At 43.5% G+C, this 12,501-nt stretch overlaps 1 protein-coding gene across 18 annotated transcripts in view; it reads right to left on the reverse strand.

The window, feature by feature from the left end:
- The window catches only part of LOC145349906 (uncharacterized), a 119,018-nt gene that overhangs the window by 23,186 nt on the left and 83,331 nt on the right, over positions 1–12,501 (reverse strand). For 16 of the 18 annotated variants that reach the window (XM_080198544.1, XM_080198559.1, XM_080198554.1 and 13 more), the window contains 2 exons: positions 2,959–3,015; positions 1,828–1,905 (listed from right to left, as the gene is read on the reverse strand). The exons of the other annotated variants lie outside the window; for them this stretch is intronic. In XM_080198544.1, the coding sequence (XP_080054670.1) occupies positions 1,828–1,905; positions 2,959–3,015 (135 nt within the window). The remainder of the gene's footprint in view (positions 1–1,827; positions 1,906–2,958; positions 3,016–12,501) is intronic. 18 annotated transcript variants of the gene reach the window in all.

A 12,501-nucleotide genomic window follows, 5' to 3' on the forward strand; every position in this document is an offset into this window, starting at 1 on the left:
AGTTCAAGTATCACGTGAGATTAGTTTTTGCTATGTTAAATTTGTGGAAGGGTTTTGTGTATGGGTTTTGTTTGATTGGAACATCTAGATATCTTTGTTAAGGGTTATACATTATCGTGGTTGTTTTGTTTTTGTTTGTAATTGATAAAAGTTAATTGCTAATTTTATTTCCAAACACTCTAACTGTATTCATAAATAAACCTTGCTTGATAAAATCTCCCTTGTGGATCATTTGAATCATACCTGAAACATATCATGCTTATCCTAGCCAAATTCAAGGTACAAAACTTATGATCCAGGTGGACTCCATGGAAGACTTTGGAGTTTCTGACCTGAACTATAACATCACCAGTACTGCACCAGTGTTATACAATGACAGACCGGTACCCACTAGTACTGTATCCCAGTGTTATACAGTGATAGACCTGTACCTACCAGTACAGTACTCCAGTGTTATACAGTGACAGACATGTACCCAGCAGTACTGTATCCCAGTGTTATACAGTGACAGACCTGTACCCACCAGTACTGTATCCCAGTGTTACAGTGACAGACCTGTACCCACCAGTACTGTATCCCAGTGTTACAGTGACAGACCTGTACCCACCAGTACTGTATTCCAGTGTTACACAGTGATAGACATAGAACATAGAACACTACAGCACAAACAGGCCCTTCGGCCCACTAGTTGCGCCGATCACTTCTATACCTACTAAGCCATAGACCTATCTATAACCCCAATCCCATTAGATCCCATATACTCATCCAGAAGTTTTTTAAAAGACCCCAGCGAGTTCGCCTCCACCGCCACCGACGGCAGCCGATTCCATTCACTCACCATCCTCTGAGTGAAAAACTTACCCCTTCCCAGCACCTTAAATCTGTGTCCTCTCGTAGCGACCATTTCAGCCGTGGGAAATAGCCTCTGAGAATCCACCCTATCTATTCCTCTCAACATCTTATAAACCTCTATCAGGTCGCCTCTCAATGTTCATCTCTCCAGGGAGAAGAGTCCCAGCTCCCTCAACCTACGTTCATAAGGCATGCCTCCCAATCCAGGCAACATCCTTGTAAATCTCCTCTGCACCCTTTCAATAGCTTCCACGTTCTTCCTATAGTGAGGCGACTAGAACTGCGCGCATGTACCTACCAGTACCTTACCCTAGTGTTATACAGAGACAGACCTGTACCTACCAGTTCTGTCCCCAATTTTATACAATGACAGACCTGTATCCACCATTACTGTACCCCAGTGTTATACAGAGATACATCTATATCCACCATTACTGTCCCCAGTTTTATACCACGATAGAGCTGTATCCACCAGTATTGTACTCCAGTAATACAGTGACAAACCCATAAACAGCAGTACTATACCCCTGTGTAATACAGAGACAGAACTGAATCCACCAGTACTGTACCCCAGTGTTATACAGAGACAGACTTGTACCCACCAGTACTGTATCCCAGTGTTATACACAGACAGACCTGTACCCACCAGTACTGTTTTCCAGTGTCATACAGTGACAGACCTGTACCCACCAGTACTGTACCCCAGTTTTGTACAGTGACAGACCTGTACCCACCAGTACTGTACCCCAGTTTTGTACAGTGACAGACCTCAATGGAATAGTTAATGTACCAGATGCGGGCATAGGGGAAGCAGAATAAGGGCAAAGAGGAGTAGGCGGAGGGTGGAGGGGTGGAGGAAGAGAGTGAACAGAGGGGGAGGAAGGGCAAAGGGGAGAGGGAGGGATGCAAGGGGAAGATGATAAGCAAGAAAGGTGAAAAATCACAACAGTACAGAGCAAGTAAGAACGTGCTCACCACTGGACTTGCACGAGCTGAACTTGCACGGGACGATGTGCGGGAACTGGAGCCAAGAAAACAATTGTGTTCAGAGGGCTAAGTGGGTGAGGAAGAGAGAAAGAGAGTGAGAAAGAGAGAGAAAACGAGGATTAGACCAGTAATGTTTAGGAGCAGCTAACAGCAGTTCTGCATTTGCTAATAATATGCCATTGGGCATATAGCATGCAATGTTAATACGCCATCAATAGTCTGATGCAGCGGGATAGCCCTGTGTCTGGAACACAACTCTCTCTGGCCATTGTCAGCAGAAATGTGCTCCTTCTTCCTAGAATCTCGGTTTGGGACTGGCCACACGCAGGCAGAAAGCTAAGTGAACTTTACGTGAGGAGCCGCCATCGGATCAGGGTAAATCTAGAGGCAACACTTAGAGATTCTGGGTTCTCATGCAGTCAGGCCTGGCCCCAACCCCAGCTTGACCCCACAGCGAGGTCCTAGCCTTATTCCTGACAATACACAGTGGCTTTAATGGAGTAAAATGTTACAATGTGTTTCACAGGTGTGTTTTTGAACAAAAATTGACAGTGTGTCTTATTAGGGCAGGTAACCAGTAGCTTTGAGTAGGTTTGAAGAGTATTTTAAAAAGGGGGCAGAGAGTTTTAGACAATTCCAGATCTTGGGTCCAGGCAGCTGAAGACACACCCATCAGCAATGGAGTGATAAAATTCAGGGTGCTGCATAAGGATTGGATTAGTATCATAATCATGGAGAGTTGTTTGGCTAGAGGAGGTTACAGAGAGAGGGAGGGGTGAAGACATAGGAGTGATATAAACCAAAACCTCACCGCTGGTCACTTTGTATTGGTGACTATTCAGTATAGATTGTCAGTGTTCTACATGCATAACACCCATTGGAGAGCAGTGGGTGTGTTCAGGAGAACCCAGAACACTCATACCAATGGCACAAACTCCAAGTCAAGACCATTTTCTGCTGGCTTTAAGCCTTCTTGGAGTAACTGGCCTGACTTTACAAACATCCTGACACTTTGGGGAATTGTGACAAAGGTGGAGCCAGTAAGAGGCAGTGAGTGACTATGGGGGAGGAGAGGAAGAGCAGGGAGAGAAAAAGGGAGAGGGAATGACTGGGTCTTACTGCATGAGAGCTGGAGGTACTGTACCGGCGGCTCCCAATCCCATCATAGGCAGACACCTGGAAGAATGAAACAACAGTGAGATAGAAGACCACCAATGCCTAAGCATAGGAGACCAAGCTGGCAAGGACACTGCTGAGTAATGTACATGCAGAGCCCTGAAAGTGAAGGCAAATGGGGGGGGAGAGGGTAGAAGGTGGGTAGATAGTGTTAATAGATCGGTCCACAAAGATGTACAGACACACATAATGCTCAGCATTATGAAGGTTGAGGATTCATTAACTCTTTGGATTCAAGAAAGATAAATTGGAATCTTTTCTAAATCGTGAGAACTGTAAACAAATGCAAAAGCACTCAAAAACTCAATTTCTCTCAAGGTGACTGGAATATTTAAGGGTGAATGTGTGCTTCAGTTGCATTAAATCTTGGTCAGATCCTATCTGAATATGTGTTTAGCTCTGCACATCGCACCTCAACTCTTGGCGGTTTGCAACACAAGGTTCACCAGCATTATACCAGGATGAAAAGGATTAAATTACACGAGGTTTCATAAACTTGCTTTGAGCACAGAAAATTGAAGCATAATCTGATCAAGATATTTAAACTCTTAAAAGGATTGATAGGATAAGTATGGAGAAACTAATTCCCATAATGGGGAGTCCAAAACAAAGGGAAAAATCTTAAAATTAGAGTGCAGTCATTCAGGAGGGAAGTCTGGAAGCACCTTTTCACAGGAAGGGTAGTAGAAATCTGGAACTCTCTGCTAAAGAAAAGCTGTACATGCTGGAGGACAATTGGTGTTTTCAAGACTGATATTACTAAATTTCTGTGGCACATGGATATCAAGAGCTGAGGAGCTAAGGTTGAAAATCCAGTTAGAGAGCAATCATGATCTTAATTGACGGATGGAATAAGCTTCATGGGCTGAATGGCTTATTCATGCTCTTATGTAAACAAATACACTTGCCATCAATGATAGGAGTGTACCATTAGCCTGAAAGGTTTTGCTCCCTCATTTTAATTTGCCTTTGCAATCTCTCTACTCACTTCCTGCTCCTCACCTTTCTCCAAACCCTTTCATCATCAAGGCAGGTCCATTCTCCAGTTTAAACATCTCAATATATCCTACAGTGGTCTATCTCCGGGTGTAGGCTGTGTCATTCAAATGCAAATGTAATTCTATTTCTTTTAGAATAAAGTGTGTGGGTAATTTGAGCTCTGTTCTATGGTTTTTGTGGCATATGGTGAGCAACAGGTGATGTTGTACTTATGCTTTCACCACAGGGAGGTTTCACTGTCGTAGACTAATTGATGCAAATTGACTATAATGATTACTCAATAACTCGATTATTCATGTATCATATAACTCTTCTTAGGCCATCCTTCAGGATTGAGAGTGAGTTGCTTTAGTTCAATGGGCTGTCAGATGGCTAATAAATGCAAAACACGTAGAAAAGGGAACGAAAACTGCACATAATATTCTAGCTGTGGCCTCGCCAAGGCCCTGTATAATTGCAACAACACATCCCTGCTCCGGTACTTAATACCCCTCACAATGAAGGCCAGTGTACCATTTGTCTTCTTTACATGTGCTGCATCTGCATGTTTACTTTCAGTGACAAGTGCACAAGGACTCACAGGTCCTGCTGCACAATCCCCTCTCCCAATGTGCCTTCTTGTTTTTGCTTCCAAAGTGAATAACCTCACATTTATCCAAATTATACTGCATTTTCCATTGATTTGCCCACTCATCCAACCTATCCAGACCATGCTGAAGGATTTCTGCATCTTTGTTACAGTTCACCCTCCCACCCAACATGGTATCATCTGCAAAATTTAAGATGTTACATTTTGTACCCTTGCCAAAACATTCATATTTACTGTAAATAGCTGGGATCCCAGCACCGATCCCTGTGGCACCTCACTAGTTACTGCCTGCCAATTTGAAAAAGACCCATTAATTCCTACTCTTTGTTTCCTCTCTGCCAATCAGTTTTCTATCCATCTCAATATACTTCCCCCAATCCCATGTGCTTCAATCTTGCACAATAATGTCTTATGTGGGACTTTGTCAAATGTTTTCTGAAAGTCCAAATATACCACATCGACTGGCTCCCCCTTGTCAACTCTAGTAGTTATATGTTCGAAGAATTCCACAGATTTGTCAAGCATGATTTCCCCTTCATAAATCCATGCTGACTCTGTCTGATCCTGCCACTGCTTTCTAAATGCTCTGCTATAAAATCCTTGATAATAGATTCGAGAATTTTCCCCAGTATCGATGTTAGGCTTACTGATCTATAATTCCCTATTTTCTCGCTACTTCCCTTTTTGAATATTGGAGTGACATTAGCTTCAGGGACTGTTCCAGAGTCCAAAGAATCCTGGAAGATGACCACTAATACATCCATTATTTCTAGAGCCACTTCCTCAAGTATTCTGGGATGTAGATTATCAGGCCATAGGGATTTATCTGTCTTCAATCCCATCAATTTTCCCAGCACTATTTCTCTGTGAACGTTGATCATCCTCAGTTCTTCCCTCTCACTAAATTTTGCATTCTCCAACATTTCTGATATGTGACTTGTGTCCTCTTTTGTGAAGATAGAACCAAAGTATGTATTCAGTTGCTCAGCCATTTCTTTGTCCCTGATTACACATTCCCCCATTTCTGCCTGTAGGGGACCACCTAAATTTGTCTTCACCAACCTTTTTCTCTTTACGTATCTATAGAAAGTCTTAGTGCCTGCCTTTATGTTCCCTGCAAGCTTACTTTGGTATTGTATTTTTCCCTCCTTAATCAATCCCTTGGTCCTTCTTTGCTGAGGACATCTGAGGAGTCTGCTACATGTGGGGCAAGTGGTATGGGTAGATGAATTGGTCGGAGGTTTATGCACTCTCCAATGCTTTGAATTTGCTTGCTTGTGTTGCCGAGCAAGCCTCTCAATGTATTCGGTTTCTTATACAAACACACGGACAAAGAGCAGGGCTAGTCAGTTGGCTCCTTGAGTCTGCTCTGCCATTTGATAAGATCGTGGCTGATCTGATAGTAGCCTCAATTCTGAATTCTGCCTACCCCTGATAACCTATGCGTGCTTTTATCAAGAATCTATTCACCTCTGCCTTAAACATATTCAAAGACTTTGCTTCCACCACCTTTTCAGGAGGAGAGTTCCAAAGACTCATGACCCTCAAGAAAAAAATTGACTTATCTCAATTTTAAATGGGTGACCTCTTATTTTTAATTAGTGACCCCTAGTTCTAGATTCTCCTACAAGAAGAAACATCCTTCCCATATCTATCCTGTGAATCCTTAAATATATTCAATGATGGCGCATCCACAACCCTCTGGACTCGAGAATTCCAAAGGTTCAAATCCCAAGTGAAAAAATTTCTCTTTATCTCAGTCCTAAAGGATCATTGCCTTATCCTGAAACTGAGCCCCTTCTTCTAGATTCCCCTATCAGGGGTAAACAATGTCTCAGCATCTACCCTTTCCAGCCCTTCATTTTCTTGAACATTTCAATGAGATTACAAAGATTTACATTGACCTTACAGCAACACCCACTGAAACCTACTTGACAACATAATCGTTTGAGTAAAGAACGACAAGATGCCTACATCATTGCGTTACAAAGGGTATTGCTGGACTGATGCACTGCCTCACTCAATCTATCATCTCCATCTCCAACCTGGATCCAAAAGAATGGAGGCAACAGAAGCAATGCCAGAAGAAAATTAATATCAAAGGCCTCAAAGATGCCACGAAGGCAACCATTTTCAGTCAGTTTTATAAGTGAATCTGGCCTCAATTCTCCAGGAATACCTTTGTAATGGACGAAGGCCCCACTCTCTTGCCATCAGGTGATAGTTTCTGTGTAATGACCACCCAGGTCAAAAAGAAATCATGCATAGGCATATCCCACTCATCAAAATGAAATCTCAGATTTTGAACATCAACATTCTTGTGGACAACGCCACCATCAGGAATTCGACATTGACTTTGGTGTCCTGGGTGAGACAGAGCTGTGGATGTATCTCTTTCTGGAAAGGCCTTCCTGAAAAGAAACCTCCATGGGATGGGCTTCACCATAAAACAATGTGCTTGCCTGGCACCTCAGTGATTCCCACTGTGGTAGAATCTGAACATACAAATTGGGAGTAGGAGCAGACATTTCAGTTCCTCCACCATTCAATAAGATGCTGGCCGATCTGATTGTGGCCTCAATTCCACAATCCTGTCTACCCCCAATAACCTTTGACTTCCTTGTTAGTCAAGAATCTATCTACTTCTACCTTTAAAATATTCAATGACTCTGCCTCCACTGCTCTTTGGGGAAGAGAGTTTTAAAGGCTTACTACGATCGGAGAGCAAAAAGTCTTCTCATCTCTATTTAAATGGGAGTCACCTTATTTTTAAACTGTGAACTCTAGCTCTAGTCTCTCCCATTAAGGGAAATGTCCTTTCAACAGTCATCTTGTCAAGCCCCGTCAGAATCTTGTATCTTTAAAGAAAATTACCTCTCATTTAGAATATGGAACATTACAGCGCAGTACAGGCCCTTTGGCCCTTGATGTTGCGCCGACCTGTGAAAACCATTCTAAAGCCCATCTAACCTCACGATTCTATTATCATCCATATGTTTATTCAATGACCATTTAAATGCCTTTAATGTTGGCGAGTCCACTACTGTTGCAGGCAGGGCATTCCACACCCTTACTACTCTGAGTAAAGAACCTACCTCTGACATCTGTCCTATATCTATCACCCCTCAATTTAAAGCTATGTCCTCTCGTGCTAGCTATCACTATCTGAGGAAAAAGGCTGTCACTGTCCACCCAATCTCATCCTCTGATCATCTTGTATGCCTCTATTAAGTCACCTCTTAACCTTCTCTCTAACGAAAACACCCTCAGCCTTTCCTCATAAGACCTTCCCACCATAACAGGGAACATCCTGGTAAATCTCCTCTGCACCCTTTCCAGTGCTTCCAGATCCTTCCTATAATGCAGCGACCAGAACCATAGCAATACTCCAAGTGCTACTGCACCAGAGTTTTGTACAGCTGCAACATGATCTCACAGCTCTGAAACTCAATCCCTCTACCAATAAGAGCTAACACACCGTACGTCTTCTCAACAACCCTATCAACCCGGGTGCCAACTTTCGGGGATCTATAACACATGGACACCAAGATCTCTCTGCTCATCCACACTACCAAATATCTTACCATTAGCCCAGTATCTGTATTCCTGTCACTTCTTCCAAAGTAAATCACCTCACACTTTTCCGCATTAAACTCTGTTTGCCATCTGTCAGCTCAGCTCTGCAGCTTATCTATGTCCCTCTGTAACCTGCAACATCCTTCTGCACTGTCCACAACTCCACCAACTTTAGTGTCATCCGCAAATTTACTAATCCTTCTACACCCTCATCCAGGTCATTTATAAAAATGACAAACAGCAGTGGCCCCAAAATAGATCCTTGCGGTGCCCCACTAGTACCAGGATGAACATTTCCCATCAACCACCACCCTCTGTCTTCTGGCAGCTAGCCAATTTCTGATCCAAACCACTAAATCACCCTCAATCCCATGCCTCCGTATTTTCTGCAATAGCCTACCATGGGGAACCTTATCAAACGCTTTACAGAAATCCACATACACCATATCAACTGCTTTACCCTCATCCACCTCTTTGGTCACCTTCTCAAAAAACTCAACAAAGTTTGTGAGGCATGACTTACCCTTCACAAAACCGTGTTGACTATCCCTAATCAAATTATTCCTTTCTAGATAATTTCTGGATGTTATTTATGTTCTTTGCAGTGAAGACACACACAAAATATTTGTTCAATGCATCCACTATTTCCTTATTTTCCATTCTTAATTCCTCAGACACACTTTCTAGGGAACCAGTGCTCACTTTACTAACTCTTTTCCTTTTTAAATACATGGAGGAAACTCTGTTTTTATATTTTTAGCTAGTTTATTAATTTCCCTTTTTATTAATTTTGCAGTCTTTGTTGTTCTTTATATTCCATCCAATCTGCTGGCCTATCACTCATTTTTGTGGAATTGTGTGTTTTTTTTATGTTTTTCTTTCAATACTATCTTTATCTTCATTAGATAGTCATGGACGGTGTGTCCTCCTCTAGAGTTTTTCTTTGTCACTGGAATGTACACTTTGAGTATTTTGAAGGATCTCTTTTAAATGTCTGACACTGTGGACCCGATTCTCCCATTCCGACACACACGTTTTTTGGCACGTCAGATTGGGAGATGTGCGTGTTGGCCATTTCACGGGATTCGCGCATGCATCCCTGGCGCATGCGCGTCTCCCACAGCCAGACAGCAGGTGCAGTCAGGACCACGCTGGAAACCGGTGGGAAGACAGGGAAGTGATTAAAATTGGTTTTTAATCTTATTTATATGTCATTATCGGGCATGGCGTGGAATTCTCTGGGCCCGATAGCATGTTCTACCCCGCCAGGAATATTTCATTCCAGCTGGATTTAGAGTAGCTCCCCATTTGCGGGGAACTACTGGAAGACCCCGCCGGAGTGAAAGGTGGGGGGGGTCAATCAGGGCCCCCTAGGGGATCAGGCAGCAGAGCAGGTGGTGCTCCCTGGACATGGGCACCCTGACAGTCATGATGTGGGTATGCCGGCGTTGGACTGGCGTAAACACAGTAAAAAGTCTGACAACACCAGGTTTTAGTCCAACCTATTTATTTGATAATTATTTTATTTATCAAATAAATAGGTTGGACTAAAACCTGGTGTTGTCAGACTTCTCACCCTGACAGTGCCAGTTTGTACCCCAGCACTGCCCAAGGGGCAAAATGCCCCTGCCTAGGGCCACCTTGGCACTACCCACCAGGCATTGGGGGTGAGGTCTAGGAGGCAGGTCCAAATGGGTGTGGCCTAGGGACAGGGCCTATTGTGGGTGATCGATCGGTGGTGGTGGTGGTGGGGGGTGTTCCACTGCCTGTCTGCAGATGGGATTGGTCAGGGCAGGAGAGAGGTCAGTGATGGGGAGGGAATCGTCACTGCAGGGAGAGGGGCTGGAGATTGTGATGCATGGTGGGGAGGGTCGGGGCTGGCCCAGGCTGCGATCAGGCTATGATGGGAGGCTGGAGGGATAGCACTGCAGGGGTCCCAGTCTGGCCAACAATTGAGCTGGCCAGCGAAGTACAGGCTGACAGTTCGGGGCCACTGCACATGCAGAGTTTGGGAACTGTCAGACTCTGGCGTGAATAGGTCCCATCCCCTCAAGCCTTTAATGATATTCACGCTGGTGACCTCTGCGTTGACAGAACATGGGAGATTCGATTCTGAACTCCAACTGAAAAATCAATTGTGAATTACAAAATTTTTCTCATCAATTCAACACTTAGAATTTTTTGGCCCTGCACCTTTGCTGACCTATCCCTTAATTTCTCAATTCACTTCGGCCAGCTGGGTCATCATGCCCTCATAACTGCCCTCGCTTAAGTTTAAAACACATCTTAGATCAACTTCTCTCCCCTTCAAACTGAATGTGAAATTTAATCCTATTTTGATCACTGCAACCTTGAGGTGCCTTCACTGTGAAGTCATTAAGTAATCCTCACTCATTGCACATTATCAGATTTAGAAACAACCATTATCCTGGTTGGAGCATGCTGTTCTGAGAAACGCCTGTAAACACTCGCATAAACTCATCATCCAGGCTCCCCTTCCCACTTTGATATAATCAATCTATATGTAGATAAATATCACCATGATTATCACCATAACTTTCTCACAAACCCCCAGTATTTGTTTCTGGTATACACTTCCCTATGGTGTGGTTACAGTCTGGAGACCTATCATCTGCTCGCACAAGTGACTTCTTGGGTCAAAGTTTCTTCCTCCATGGGAATCATAGCAAGCATGGGACGGAGCATGGAAAGGTACGCTGATGTCGGGCGGGATTTTCTGGTTTCGGATCGAGTTTCTAATCTCCACTAAAACTGACTCTACATTTTTAGTTTCAGAACTGTAGGAAAAATACTCCACCAATTATAAGGAGTGAAATCAAAACTTCAAAAATCTTCTTGTTTACAGACAGGTAGAGCACAGGGCAATTTGGGTAGTTTAAATTGATACCTCTGTCCGCAACAGCTGTTAATTCATCTGTTTTGTAACAAATGCTGCATGCATTCACGTACTAGGTCATTAGTTCTGTTTTTTTGCTAATGTTGTCTAGCTTTATCTGTTGGTGCACTTTTAGATTTGTACACTCTTGTCCCTTCCTGTCATGCTCTGATCATCATTTCCCCTATTGCTACCTGGCTCTCTTGCCTTATCTTCTCTACTTATCACATGTTCTCAAACTTAATCCCTTGCCCCCATTATTTAGTTGATGCCCTCTCTACCACCCTGATTATAAATCAACCCATCATGGCTGCCCACCTCATCCTACCAAGGAATCAGCATGCCACTGTTAGCAGAGTATGTAAGAACATAAGAAATAGGAGCAGGAGTAGGCCATCTAGCCCCTCGAGCCTGTCCCGCCATTCAATAAGATCATGGCTGATCTGATAGTGGTTCAGTTCCACTTACCTGCCTGCTCCTCATAACCCTTAATTCCCTTATTGGTCAGAAATCTATCTGTGACTTAAACACATTTAACGAGGTAGCCTCCACTGCTTCAGTGGGCAGAGAATTCCAAAGATTCACTACCCTCTGGGAGAAGAAGTTCCTCCTCAACTCTGTTCTAAATTGACTCCCCCTTATTTTGAGGCTGTGTCCTCTAGTTCTTGTTTCCTTTCTAAGTGGAAATAATCTCTCTGCTTCTACCCTGTCTAGCCCCTTCATTATCTTATATGTCTCTATAAGATCTCCCCTCAGCCTTCTAAACTCCAATGAGTACAGGCCCAATCTACTCAATTTCTCCTTATAAGCTAACCCTCTCATCTCCGGAATCAATCTGGTGAACCTTCTCTGTACTCCCTCCAAGGCCAATATATCTTTTCGCAGATATGGGGACCAAAATTGCACACAGTACTCTAGTTGTGGCCTCACCAATACCTTGTACAATTGCAGCAAGACCTCCCTGCTTTTATACTCCATCCCCCTCACGATAAAGGCCAACATTCCATTTGCCTTCTTGTTCCTACTTTTGAGGCAACAAATGAAACCAAGCAGGGGTTCAAGGCCAACCTTGAGTCTTTCCTCAGTCAGATCCCAGCAAGCAACACAGTGATGTTCTCTTAGGTTCATGTAACTATCAAGCTGATAAAATGCTAATTTATGGATCTTGATCTTTTTGGTCTCAAAATTCCTATCTTCACACTGCTTTGAAAGGTCCATCAAATTGGCTCAGGCACTCAACACCCTTCACTGAGTCAATTCTGCTAAGTTTCTGTGCTTCAAAAATGAGTCAGTATAATACAGACCACAGCTGTGGCTGGGGGAGGCTGAAAACTCCAAACTTTTAAACTTATGGGAACATTTGGAATGGTGGTGGGGTTGGGGCTAGGTTTAAACACCACCACCTCAACAGGTATTATGGAGAGGA

The sequence above is a fragment of the Carcharhinus amblyrhynchos genome, chromosome 11 (assembly GCF_965287045.1).
Source record: "Carcharhinus amblyrhynchos chromosome 11, sCarAmb.v2.hapA, whole genome shotgun sequence".
NCBI classification, from domain to species: Eukaryota; Metazoa; Chordata; class Chondrichthyes; order Carcharhiniformes; family Carcharhinidae; genus Carcharhinus; species Carcharhinus amblyrhynchos.